The sequence below is a fragment of the Perognathus longimembris genome, chromosome 25, assembly GCF_023159225.1.
Source record: "Perognathus longimembris pacificus isolate PPM17 chromosome 25, ASM2315922v1, whole genome shotgun sequence".
Lineage (NCBI taxonomy): Eukaryota > Metazoa > Chordata > Mammalia > Rodentia > Heteromyidae > Perognathus > Perognathus longimembris.
Genome location: NC_063185.1, coordinates 4,823,602 through 4,838,012, shown reverse-complemented (window position 1 = coordinate 4,838,012; position 14,411 = coordinate 4,823,602). Strand labels below are relative to the sequence as shown.

General features: G+C 39.1%; 1 protein-coding gene across 1 annotated transcript in view; it reads right to left on the bottom strand.

Annotated features, from left to right (window-relative positions):
• Positions 1-14,411, bottom strand: part of Ddx46 (DEAD-box helicase 46) — a 46,722-nt gene that overhangs the window by 26,378 nt on the left and 5,933 nt on the right. The window contains exons 5-13 of the mRNA XM_048333988.1: positions 12,342-12,507; positions 10,362-10,513; positions 9,750-9,863; positions 8,950-9,115; positions 8,209-8,329; positions 7,121-7,296; positions 6,128-6,249; positions 4,014-4,092; positions 2,118-2,200 (exon numbers count right to left, since the gene is read on the bottom strand). Coding sequence (XP_048189945.1) covers positions 2,118-2,200; positions 4,014-4,092; positions 6,128-6,249; positions 7,121-7,296; positions 8,209-8,329; positions 8,950-9,115; positions 9,750-9,863; positions 10,362-10,513; positions 12,342-12,507 — 1,179 coding nt within the window. The remainder of the gene's footprint in view (positions 1-2,117; positions 2,201-4,013; positions 4,093-6,127; positions 6,250-7,120; positions 7,297-8,208; positions 8,330-8,949; positions 9,116-9,749; positions 9,864-10,361; positions 10,514-12,341; positions 12,508-14,411) is intronic.

Sequence of the window (14,411 nt, the reverse complement as noted above, 5' to 3'; positions counted from 1 at the left end):
CCTCTCCCCCCATGAGTTATTCAGTTGGTTTACACCAAATGGTTTTGGCCACTTCTGGCCTTTTCTATATATGTGGTGCTGAGGAATTGAACCCAGGGCCTCATGTATACAAGGCAAGCACTCTTGCCACTAGGCCATATTCCCAGCCCCAACTGTAATGCCTCTGTACATCACCTTGACAATAAAATTTAATTTAAAAAAAAGACAACTCCACAAATATAGGCCCAAAGTCAAGATGCCATCTTTTACTAACCTGTCACTCATTTCATAGTCCATCAACAAGCTTAGTAGTTTCTGTCTTCAAACTTTACCTAGGATACAACTGTCTACTTCTAACACTGCTTACTTTCCTTTACTCAACACATTTTTATTGGGCACTCACTACAAGCCAGCCACTGTTAAGTATAAAAAGGGGGGGCTATGAATATGGCCTAGTGGTAGAGCACCTGCCTCATATACATGAAGCCCTGGGTTCAATTCCTCAGCACCACATACAGAGAAAAAGCCATAAGTGGTGCTGCGGCTAAAGTGGTAAAGTGCTAGCCTTGAGCAAAAAGAAGCCAGGGACAATGCTCATGCCCTGAGTTCAAGCCCCAGGACTAGCAAAAACAAGCAAAAAAAAAGGAAAAGGGTGACTGTGGAAAGGCAGTAGAGTTGGAAGCATCAGGAATCTGTCTGAAATAGCAGATTCTGCCTGATGTAACTATTTTGGAACCCTGGAACCTATTACAACTACTAGAGGAAGGAGTAGAAGGTAAACTGTGTTTACTTCCACCAATTTGAGCCATTAGCACAGCAGCAACGACCCATGTGGTGCCATCTGTCCTGCCACAGCAGGGAAAACAGCATATGTTCCAATAGCAGGCTGCAAAAGCCTGCTTCAAAGAGCCAGGGTAGGCAAACTGAACCATGAATGACCTGTACTGTCATACTGTCTACTACTTCTCATCACTGAGGTGCAGACAGAGACAGGGTCACTGTGTTTGTAATCCATCTCAAAACTGCTATAAAGACACAGTTGAACTAGCTTCCAAAAGTTAAATAGCAGTGCCTCTGTTTTGTTCTCTTTTTGGGGAACAAGTCATTAAAGACCAGAACATTAAAAAAATAATAATAGTAACTAGATAGCTGGGCATCAGTAGCTCACACCTGTAATCCTAGCTACTCAAGAAGCTGAGATTTGAGGATCATAGTTTAAAGCCAGCCCAGAAAGGAAAGTCCTTGAGACTCTTATATCCAATAAGCTACTCAAAAAAAACAGCATGAGGTGCAGCTGTTGCTGAAGAGAAAAAGAAAAAAAAAAAGCTCAGGGATTGCACCCAGGCCCCGAGTTCAAGCCCCAGAGCCAGCACCAAAAATAAAAATAAATAACAGACACCGATCAAGCAATAGAATACCTGCCTATAAGCATAAAGCTGAATTCAAACCCCAGTACCACTAAAAACAAAACAAAAAACTGAGCCAAGTGCCAGTGGCTCATGCCTATAACTCTAGCTCCTGAGGAAGTTAAAATATGAGGATCACAGTTCAAAGCCAGCCCAGCAGGAAAGTCCATGAGACATACCTCCAACAACCAAGAATTAACTAGCAAAAAGCCAAGCTAGACTCATGGTGGCTCAAGGAAGTAGAAATATGGCTCAAGTGGTGGATGACTAACTACCCTTGATCAAAAAAGCCAAGCAACAACACAATTTTCTGACTTCAAGCTCTAGTAACACCCCCCCCCCAAAAAAAAAAAACCTGCCACCGAGGTGTTGTATAAACCCCAGTGATGTGAGAGGCTGAGGCAGGAGGATAACTTGACTCCAAAGTTGGAGGCCAGCTTTAAAAACAGTGAGACCCCCACCTCCAAATTCATAATAAAAAGGAGAAATAAGGGAGCAATTTCTCATGGAAAAAGCATTGTTAATATTTTCATGGTGCTACTTTAAGTATTCTGATGCTGCAACAAAGGAATCCTAGTGCACTCTCCCAGTGCATTTGATTGTAAACATACTTCTTTAAAGACCATGAGTTTGCAGACAAGTTAGGCTTCACTGCAAAGCAAGGCCATATAGTGAGACCCTGTCCCAAGAAACAATTAAACAAAACAAAATCTTAAGAAATGTATTGCTTACCTGCGGTTCAAAGCCCATGTCAAACATTCTATCTGCTTCATCTAAAACAACGTACGTCACTCTTCGAAGATTCGTGACCCGACCTAAGATGAGAAGAAAAAAAAAAAAAAAAGACAAAAAAAAACCCTAAAAATCAAACACAATTCATTTTGACTACCAAGAACTTTAAAATACCGTAAGGGAACTAAAATGCCTGACTGGTAACCACAGGGGTAGGTTAGGTATCTTTAAGCAGTGAAAAGAAATTTTGGTCTACAATATCTTAATCTAGTGGCAATACTGACAATGGGTACATGAGGCCCTTTATTGTGTCAAACTCGTCTCTTGCATACCATCATAGGGCCTGAAGAACCTGTAAAATTCAGAAAACAGCCCTCTCCAAAACACATCATAAAACTAAGACTGAGATGAAGCATCGAGCCACATCAGCCATTATCTGACAGCATCACCTAGAAAAAAACATATTAGAGATTACAGCGTATGTGTGGAAAGCAGTTCCAGCACTAAACTACTTCCGACGCAGAAAATGTCTCTCTGATATTACTTCCTAGCATACTTCCATAAAGTTCCTTAGAAGTTCCTTAAGTAGTATGTCAAACCATTCAATATATTAGGTAACTAACAGAGTACACAAAAACTTCACAATGTCAAATGCATTATAAGTAAGCACATTTTCTGTGCAAACATACACATTTAAGTGCTCCCATTGATTTAAATAAATATTTCCAGCTTCTTAATCAGTGAAAACTTAAATATAGAAAAACGCTTTCTAATGGATTAATATAAGCATTGGTATACATGTTGAATCAATCACCTGGCAAAAATTTGTACAAAGTAAGTTATTAAACCAAAAGGAAAAAGGTAACATTAATTATGAATTTCAGGAGATTTAATCAATGAAGCATCGAGAAAAAAACAAGGGATTATATTTAACCAGCATTCATCCCAAACATTCTTTGTAATAACCAAGCACAATCACTTAGCAAACAACTTCAGTATTACTTTGCCAGCTTCTTGAAGAATTAGATTTCAATCTATACAGAAATTCAAGCACAATGCCATTTAAGAACATGCATTACTCTATTTTTAATAGTCTGTTACTTATATATTGGATACTGCAATGAAAACTTTCTTAAAAGCATTTTTCTAAAAAAAAAAAAAAGAAAGAAAGAAAAAGAAAGAAAAGAAATGAGCCAAAATGAGTACTTCCTAACAGCTAAGTATTCCACACTAACATGTGCAGCCCCATTAGCTTTGCAAGGTCGGGAACAGCATTAAATTGACCTACCTTTGATGGTTTAAGTCTCGGAAGCCCAGTTCTATAAATCTTGAAGGGCCTTTCTCCACAGAAGTTAAATAATGTCAACAGTTTAGTAACAGTTTTCATAGGAATCATTGAACAAAGCATAACATTTGAGCTAAAAACATGCAGTATTTACCAAAGACAAAATTTCTTGAAGCTGCAATACCTTAATTTATCTAGTATTGTAAAATATTAGCTCATGAGGAGAAAGATTCTAAATTTTACAATAAAGAAAAGAGTAGGCAAGGGATATAGCTCAGTGGTAGAGTGCTTACCTGGGCCTTGAATTCTGTATCTAGCACCAAGGGGGGGAGGAAAGACTAGAACACCGCCCTTGAAAAAACAAGCTAAGCAAAAATCAAAAAAAAAAAACCATGCTAAAAAGATCAAACAGCATTAACTCTGAAAAGAAATTGTCAATTGAATTGCAAAGCAATTAATGCTTTTGACAATAAACTTGTTACAATACAAATCTTAAGATATTACAGCTTTAAGAAGAAATCTTTGTTGGTTTCTTGCATCTGCTTTAACAAAAAAAAAAAAATGTATAAGAGGACAAAAATAAAAGAGGACAAAAAAATTACCCGACTTACCACTGTTAGCTGCTAGCATGTCAATCATTCGACCAGGTGTGCAAACAATAATTTCAGCACCTCTTTTCAGCTCAGCAATCTAATAAAAAAGATGAAACTTTATAGTCTATTCACCAGAAACGCTTCAACAGATTTAAACATAGTACATGTGGCCCTTGCAAGGCTCCATCAGGCAAAATGAAGTGTAAGGAGAAGGCGTCAAGCCCCTGCTCAGTTCTGTGGAATGCCACAGCACCACTACTAGAATAAATAACAGCAGCACCACCACATGGAGCCATAGAGGAAACCAAAGAAACTGGTTACCAAACTTAACTGGCCACCGTCCCACCAAACTGAGAAAGGAAGGTGAGAGTAGTAAAATGTTATATAGAGAAATCAATGCTTTGCCGATTTAGGGTTGTAACCATTAGTACTCATGAAATCGACTTCACAGATGATCACAACCAATATTTCTTAAATGAAACACAATGAAAAATACCATAGTGCTCTAGAGATAAAACTTTTATCTGACCTCTACATAAATAATATGCAGGTATGTAATATGTAGGTACATAGCAGGATATTCTGTAAACATATTGTTTGGCTTTGTTGGTTTTCTTAATTTTAAAAACTGATCACTTGCCGGGCACTGGGGGCTCATGCCAGGAGTCCTAGCTACTCAGGAGGTTGAGATCTGAGGACACTGTTTCAAAGCTTGTCCAAGCAACAAAGTCCATGAAACTCTCATCTCCAATTAAGCTCCCTTAAAAAAGCCAGAGGTAGAGCTATAGCTCAAGGGGTTGAGGGCCAGCCTTGAAAAAAGCTAAAGGAAAGCATACAAGCCCTAAATTCAAACCCCAGGACCAGCACCCAAAATAAATAAATAAATAAAACCAAGGTTTATTTAAATAATTCTTGTTGAAATCACTAAAGAATAAAGAGGAAACTTTGGGGCTGGGGATATGGCCTAGTGGCAAGAGTGCCTGCCTCGGATACACGAGGCCCTAGGTTCGATTCCCCAGCACCACATATACAGAAAACGGCCAGAAGCGGCGCTGTGGCTCAAGTGGCAGAGTGCTAGCCTTGAGCGGGAAGAAGCCAGGGACAGTGCTCAGGCCCTGAGTCCAAGGCCCAGGACTGGCAAAATAAATAAATAAATAAATAAATAAAGAGGAAACTTTATTATATATAGCTGTATTATGCATTGCAACCTTTTAAGGGCCTGAGCATGCATTAAAGACAATAAACACAGGACTGGGAACCAGAGTTAGGCTTGGTTAAACTCCAGCTCTTATTAACCTAATTGGTTAATTTTATGCATCTTTCTGAACATTTTCTCATTTACAAAATGGAAAAAAGCCAGGTGACAATGGCTCAATCCTGTAATCCTAGCTACTCAGGATTCTGAGATCTGAGGATTACAATTTGGAGTCAGCTCAGGCAGAAAAAAACCCAAGAAACTCCATCTCCAATTAACAACAAAAATGCTGGACTGGAGAGGTAGCTCAAGAAGTAGAGAGGGAGGGCTGGGAATATGCCCTAGTGGCAAGAGTGCTTGCCTCGTATACATGAAGCCCTGGGTTCGATTCCTCAGCACCACATATATAGAAAATGGCCAGAAGTGACGCTGTGGCTTAAGTGGCAGAGTGCTAGCCTTGAGCAAAAAAGAAGCCAGGGACAGTGCTCAGGCCCTGAGTTCACGACCTAGGACTGGCCAAAAAAAAAAAAAAAAGAAGTAGAGAGGGGGGAGATCCTTGTGCTTTAAGTCTCCCAAGTGCTAGAATTATAGGCACAACCAGTACTTTTTTTTTTTTTTTTGGCCAGTCCTGGGGCTTGATCTCAGGGCTTGGGCACTGTCTCTGAGTTTCTTTTGCTCAAGGCTAGTACTCTACCACTTGAGCCACAGTGCTACCTCCAGCTTTATGTTTATGTGGTACTGAGGAATCGAACCCAGGGCTTCATGCATGCCAGGCAAGCACTCTACCATCAAGCCAGCCTTAATTTCTTGAAATTATTTTCACACCTAATATGGCTTGGCAATAGTTACCTTTGTAAAATAGGAAAATGAAAAATTGCTTCTCTACTTAATCAATTTGAAAAAAGCTAGAAAAATGGGATGCTTGTTCTGTAATTACCTGCTCACTGATTCCTGTTCCTCCATAAACACAGACCACTCTAAGTCCTAAAGTCTTGGAGAACTTCTTACATTCCTTAGTAATTTGTAAAGCCAGTTCTCGAGTTGGAGTCATGATGACAGCTGAAAAGATAAATATGTCAAAAGTCTAACCATCAAAATTCTCAAGAGTTATTGCTTTAAAATGTTAACATTAACCTTTGCAATTATGTTTGGATTTTTTTCTCTTAAACATAACTGAAAAATTCTATTTCAAAAGCTTTTTAACAGCAGATTGTGGTGAGAGGCATGCTCCAGGAAAATAAACCAGGGTTAAACGACACACTCAACACTCAGAAAGAATACTTAACAGTGCTCAACTGCAAATCTCATAACAAAGAAAATCAAGGGACTCACTGTGCTGCAGAAGCCATACCACTGCTTCCCGGAACAACCTTGGGCTGAGGGACACAGACACACTGTGCCCTGCATTTCCAAGAAGAGCTGAACAAAGTTCCAAAACCCTACTCAAATTCGCAGATGATCTCTGCCAACATGAATCAAGAAATCTGAATCTGAACACCTAATCCTGCATGAAATGCTGGCATAATAGCCTTAAAAGGCTAAAAACAGCCTAGGGGAAGAATCCATTTCCCTGTTTTTATGTTGAGTTTATAAATCTAACAATATTGGACTGAGAACAACCTCAACATAAAAAAAAAAATAGTAATAACAAAAAAAATCAGATAGATGCATGAGGGGGTCTACCTGCCAGGTCAGAGTATAAAAACTGAGCTGGGTCAGGAGAAGCTGTTTTTTGTGCTTCTGAGATGTCACTCCAGAGGTCTGAAAATTGTCACTCCACCTGCTGGTAAGGGGAAATCAGCCCCAAAGTGCCAAATTGATCAAGGAAATGTATAAATGCATCTTTAGTGTCAGATCTTTAGTCTCAGATCTTTCTGATTAACTAAGCCAAGTAGATCTTGAAAAAATAATATAGTGAGAAGAATTGTACCTATTGGTCCCTCTCCTTCTTCTAATGACCTCTGATCCATGATGTGTCTGAACATGGGCAAGAGAAAAGCAATGGTCTTTCCACTTCCTGTCTTGGCAATGCCAATCAAATCTCGTCCAGACATTATAGCAGGAATTGCTTGGGTCTGAATTGGTGTTGGCTTTTCATAGCCATGCCTTAAAAGAAATAAAAGAAAGACAAGGTAAGAACTGAAATCTCTGAACCTCTCAGAGTACCATAAAAACAAACACTTCCAAAATGTGACATAACCACAGAATAAAATATTATCTGGCAATACAAGGACGTACTAAGAGTATAATAAAAGCACTGCCATTATACCAAGTAAAAAGAAATTCAATTTTTGCACAATACCTTGTCAAAAAAATTTGTGTTCAATTAATAAGTAAATTAAATTAAAAAAAAAAAAGAAATTCAAGCCAGGGTGCTGGTGGCTCATGCCTATAATATCAGCTACTCAGAAGTGTAGATAGAAAACCTTCAAGGACTCCATCTCCCTTTCACTAGCAAAAACTCAAGCTGATGGCATAGCCCAAGTGGCATTGTGCCTGCAATGAACAAAAAAGCTGAGCAAGAGCTGGAGGGCCTTAGTTCCAGTCGCCATATCAGCGCACGCATGCACGCATGCATACCTAGACACACGTATAGAATCAGAAAAAGAATGTACATATTGTACAATCCCACTTATATGATGTGCCCAGTAGAGTCAACCCTGTAGAGATTTGACTAATAGACATAGGTTTCTTTTTGTAATCTGAAAATGTTCTAAAATTAGATGGCTGCACAACTCCACAAACATACCATTAAATTGCATACTTGATATGGTAAACAAACTATATGTTTAAATTACATCTAAATAAAGCCATTTAAGGAAAAAATAGAAAGACCAGGAAGAGTGACTTAGTCCAATCATAGATTGCTTCCCTATTAAAGCCTTAGATTGGATCACCAACATCACAAGAAAAAAAATTCTTAAAAAGAAGTTTTGTGTTTTGTGTAACCCAGAGAAGTATCTGTGTAAAATGTAATTTTGAATAGGAAGACAGGGGAAAATATGGACAACCACTTACTTTTTCAGGGAATTTAAGATCTTCATGGAAATCCCACACTGGACCCAGGATTTAATTGGTTTGGGGCAACCTTTTCCTTTAACTGTAATGCCTTCCATTTCCAATCGAAATACATTCACCTCTACAAAACAAAACTTAGATTTAAAACTCTTAAATAGTGTTCTGCTGGTTACTCCTATATTCTTTATTTTTTGTGGTCCTATCAGAGATAACTTCACAGGAGAACTCTAGAATAAAGCATCAAGTAGCTCAGAGACATTAAGAACAATAGTGTTCCAATCAACAGAGAATACCTAGCATCCCTCTTTTTTTAATTGCTGTGAGAGTAGAAGTAATTGACAAATTGTTATAAATGACTGACAAGTAATGCAACCACTTATTCTAGCATGAGTTCTGCAAATTACCTTTATTCAACTAACACCCAGGTGGACAGTGGTTAACTCTGAAATACCAGTAAAGGGCTATATGACAAATGCTTCACATCCCACTTCAATCATAAAACACCAACTACATGAGCTAATTATTTTTTGTTCGTTTATGTGGTAATGAGGAATTGAACCCAGGGCCTCATGCATGCTAGGCAAGTATTCTACCACCAAGCCACATTCCTAGCCTTATTTTTTTTTTAATACTTGATAAAGCATTCCCTAATCATAGGCCTCTCCATACTTTCCCCAGGCAAAGTAAAATATATCCTATTCTGATTCCACTATAACCAGTAAAGGAATAAGACAAATTTACCTTCTTGGGACATTTTTGCTAGTTCTGGAACTTCAACATAAAAGTTTTTCCTGAATGGCTCATATTCAATTTTTCCATGATCAACTGGTTCCAGAAGTTTTCTCTGTTTTGTCTGATAACCTGTAAGGGCCGTCTGAAGATCAACTTCTTCCTCTTCTGAAGAATACTTGAGTGAAAAAAGAAAAAGCAAAAAATTTTATTTCCACTATGGGAAGCAATAGTCTCAAACGTTCAAATACCTAGAAACAACTCTTCAGCATATTTTTCAAAACATTTTAAATAGACTATTTGACCCAAAATTTATTTGCTACTCTAAGATTCAAAATCCTATAATTTAAAAATCCCCTAGGATGCCCATGATTCTGAACAGAAACACATCATCAGCTCCTAAGAACTTAAATTTCTTTTTTCTCTGCCTTTACCAGTAAAAAGCTAAAATAATTCTGATAGTATAAAATTTTGCTGCTGTTCTCACTATATAAATCTTCATAAAACATGCTCAAGGAAAGGAATTTAATTCATTCTGACACATTTCTCCATTGGTCTTGAGAGTAGGGAAGAGAAGGATGAGGATGAGAAGGAGATGATGATGAAAACAATATGGGCATAAGCAAGCGATTTAAGAGGCCAGAAAGGTCGACCAGCAAGATACATAGCTCTAATACTTTTCTGCACTATTACACGTAGAAAGGGCCTCCAAATAGCACTGTGCAAAACTAAAATGTCATCTCCATGAATACTCTGTAGTACACACTTGTTGGTTGAGTAGTATTGTGAACAAAGTGAAGATTAACAATCACCTCCATGGCATCCTGGTCATTCTCCATCAATTCACCTTTCTTCTTATCTGAATCGGCAACTGCTTTTTTGGTTGTTACAACAGTGACCACTTTTGTGACTGTTGGCCCAGACTTCTAAAATTAAAAGAAAAAAAATGGAAGAGAATATAAAATATTTTGCCAAAGTGAAACAAAAATTAGATGAAAAAAATGAAGCACAATATTGGGAGCACCATATTGTCTCAATTTATAACTAAACCTAACTCAAAAAAAGACTTAGAAAAAAATCAGCCAGGCATCAGTGATTTGTGTCTCTAACTAGCTACTAGGAGGCTGGGATCTGAAGATGGTAGTTTGACACTAGCCCAGGCAGGAAAAGTTGAAGAAGAGATTCTTATCTCTATCAAAAAGCCAAAAGTGGAGCTGTGGCTCAAGTGGCAAAGTGTCAGCCTTGAGCTGAAAAAGGGAGACTGCTCAGGCCCTGAGTTCAAGCCCCAGGACCAGCACACACACACACTGAGTTAAGAGAAAAACAAAAAACATTAACTTCATATAAATGCCATCAATACAAAGCAATGACAAATTCAAGCTGAGAAACAACAGAAATCTTTAAAATAAAAGAAAAGGCCCTACCTTTTCATTCCCTCCCCCACCTTTCACACTTCTCATGTTGAATTTTTTTACTTCCTCTTTCACTTCTTCCATGTAAGCATCTAATGGATCTAACTCCTCATCCTCCATCTCAGTGCCTTCCTTTTCAGCTTCAGCGGGATCATCTTCATCATCTAAAACAACAGAACATACTTCCTCTGTACAGATACTTTAAGAGTAAATACCCTACACAGACCACACACTGCCCAGACAGCTCCCTTCCAATTACTCCAGCCCAGCTGGGCTACAGCTCAAGTGCTTCTATTTGGAAGTTTTTACATTTTCAAAATTTATGTTTAACTGTGGAATAACAATGAGACAAGAAATGCTAAAGAGTGGGGACAGGACATGTGATAGAGGTGTGAGGTTGATTGAAATTCAACCACTGGCCTGGCTCAATCTACTTTCTCTTTTCTTTTTTTTTTTTTCTTGCTAGTCCTGGTACTTGGACTCAGGGCCTGAGCACTGTCCCTGGCTCCTTTTTGATCAAGGCTACCACTCTGCCACTTAAGCCACAGTGCCTCTTCTGGCCTTTTCTATATATGTGGTGCTGAGGAATCGAACCCAGGGCTTCATATACACAAGGCAAGCACTCTACCACTAGGTCATATTCTCAGCCCTACTTTTTTTCTTTTTAAGTAACTAATACACACTTCTGTTTAAATAATTATTTTCACACAAAAAATTAAATTTTTTCTACAAAATCCCACTATCTTCACCTTTACTAAAAGTTCACAAGTCAAAATGAAAGTAGCCAGGTGCTGGTAGCTCACACCTGTAATCCTAACTACTCAAGAGGCTGAGATATGAGGATTGCAGTTCAAAGCCAGCCTGGCAGAAAAATCCCCATTAAGACTCTTTATCTCCAATTAGCCACTCAAAAAACACAAGTAGGACTGTGGCTCAAATGGTAGAGCACTAGTCTTGAGCACAATGAGGGACAGAACTCAGGCTGAGTTCAAGGGCCACAACTGAAAAAAAAAAAACCACATGAAAGCCAAACAGTGAGCCACCTGAGACATGGCTCAGTGGTAGATGCCAGCTCTGTGGCAAGACCCCAGCACCATAATAAACATAAAAAGACTGGGAATGTGGCTTAGGAGTAGAGCCATAAGTGGCACTGTGGCTCAAGTTGTAGAGTGCTAGCCTTGAGCAAAAAAGAAGCTCAGGGACAGTGCCCAGGCCCTGAGTTCAAGCCCAGGACTGACAAAAAAAAAAAGCAAAGAGGGAAATGTTTTTTACTAAATTTTATTTGTTTTGGGGTTTTTTTTTTTGCCAGTCCTGGGCCTTGGACTCAGGGCCTGAGCACTGTCCCTGGCCTCTTCTTGCTCAAGGCTAGCACTCTGCCACTTGAGCCACAGCGCCATTTCTGGCTGTTTTCTATATATGTGGTGCTGGGGAATCGAACCCAGGGCTTCATGTATACAAGGCAAGCACTCTTGCCACTAAGCCATATCCCCAGCCCTTTTTACTAAATTTTAAAAAATCAGAAATTTAAAATCATGCTCTTCATTACTTTCCTTACCAGCACAACCAGCACAAACACACTGATGGTAAAAAAGTGCAGAGCTGTATACAAAGTTTATAAGCACTTTACCACCTGCTCTTTTAAAAGTAAAATCAGTGATTCTCACTAGTCTTCAACTGACACATTACCAGCAACACCAAAGGACATGCTTCCTATTTACTCTGCGGCTGAGATACAGATGACCAGTTTGAGGCCATCCCATGCAAATCAAAGTTTTTGAGACCTCTTCTCACATAATGCAGAAGGCCCTGGCCCATAGAAAAGGAAAAAGGTTAAAATGGGAAATACTACATTAAATATATATATATATATATACATATACACATACACACTCCATACTAAAAAACCCTCCCCAAATCCCAAGATAAAGTAGTACTAATAACTTTAGAATATTCTACATGAACTGTTATATGTTGTCAGGCTAACAAAGATACCATCATCATCTTCTAAACTCCACTTTTTCCCTTGTTTCATCTCTTCGATCTCCTTTTTAAGTTCCCCGATGTTTTCCATGGCCTTTTTCCGCTGTTCTTCTCTCCATTTTTCAACTCTTTCCTTTCGCTTTCTCATTTCTTCTTCCAGCTTATTCTGGTCAAAATTCTTGGGGAAGGAAGAGGAGGACATAGAAAGACATGAAAAAATAAAATAAATATTGTCAATTTTACTCCCAACATACCAAATAAGTTCTCCAATGTGTAAGCAGAAAAAAATAAGTGAATATACAAATTCTTAAATGTAAAACATAGTTCCTTTTTTTTTTTTGGTTGGTTGTAGCACTTGAACTCAGGGCCTGGGCACTGTCCCTGAGCCTCTCTGTGCTCAAGGCTAGCGCTCTACCACTGGAACCAGAGTGCCACTTCCCATTTTTGAGTGGTTAATTGAAAGTAAGAGTCGCATGGGACTTTTCTGCCTGGGCTGGCTCCAAACAGTGATCCTGAGAACTCAGCCTCCGAAGTGGCTAGGATTATAGGCTTGAGCCACCAGCACCCAGCATTTATTCCAGTTTTTAATCCTCCATAAACAGCATTTTTATATTATAAATTAGAATGTTTTTATTTTGGTCAGTTAAGGGGCCTGAACTCAGGACCCAGGCCCTATCACTGAGCTCTTTTGCTCAAAGATAGAACTCTAGCACTTGAACTACATACTCAGTTTTCTGGTGGTTAATTGGAGTTAAGAGTCTCACTGACTTTGCTGCCTGGACTGGCTTTGAACTGAGATTCCTAGATCTCAGCCTCTTGAGTGGCTAGGATTACAGGCCTGAACCACTGACACCAGCTCTATGACAAATTAGTTGGTAAATGAAAGCTATAAATCCACATGATTGGGGTTATGTTTGTTTTTCTTTTAGGCTTTAGGTCATTTTTGTAGAAGAAGCCATTCTGGAGCCTTCCTTGAGATTATCCATAGACAAAGCCAGAAGTGGCACTGTGGTTTAAGTGGTAGAATACTAGTAGCCTTGTGCAAAAAGAAGCCAGGGACAGTGCTCAGTCCCTTAGTTCAAGCCCCAGGACTCGCAAAATAAATAAATAAAATGAAATAAAATCAGCCATGCACCTGTGTCTATGAGAAGCTGAGACTGGGAAGGTCTCAGATCCAGCCTAGCCTAGACAGAAAAGTCCTAGTTTCTCAGTAGGCTGAGAACTAAGGATCATAGTTTGAAGACAGCCTGGGCAAAAAAGTCCCCATGAGACTCAGGAGGCAACAACATGAGGTCCACAGCTCAAAGCTAGCCTTTGAGAAAGTCCCATCACCCAGAAGCTCAAAGTGGAAGCCAGGCACCCGTGGGTCACTCAGAAGGCTGAGACCTAAGGATCACAGTCCAAAGCCAGCCCAGGCAATAAAGTCTTATCTCCAATTAACCAACAAAAAACTGAAAGTGGCACTGTGGTTTAAAGTGGTAGAATGCTAGCCTTGAGTGAAAGAGCTTGGATACAGCACTTAAGCCCTGAGTTCAAGCCCCAGGACCAACAACAACAAAAATCAGTTACTGCCTGTTAAATTTTTGTGCCGCTCTATTGGTAAGAATGCAATGAAACAGACGCATGTAGTACACGTATATAGTAAAATCTTAACTTAAAATTTACACGGGTTTTTTGTAGGTCAGTTTGGTAACATTAAAGTTTGATCACATTTTCTAAGTAAAAAATGTGTGTAAATATACAACTGTTTTCATAAAAAAAAAAAAAAAGCTGGAGATATGGCCTAGTGACAAGAGTGCTTGCCTCGTATACAACAGTTTTCAGTAAAAAAACTGACTAGTGGGCTGGGAATGTGGCTTAGCAGTAGAGTGCTTGCCTAGCATGCATGAAGCCCTGGGTTCAATTCCTCAGTACCACATACACAGAAAAGGCCAGAAGTGGCACTGTGGTTCAAGTGGTAGAGTACTAGCCTTGCAAAAGAAGCTCAGGGACAGTGCCCAAGCCCTGAGTTCAAGCCCCAGGACTGGCAAAAAAAAAAAAAAACCACACACACAAAAAAAACCTGACTTGTAAAGACTATGA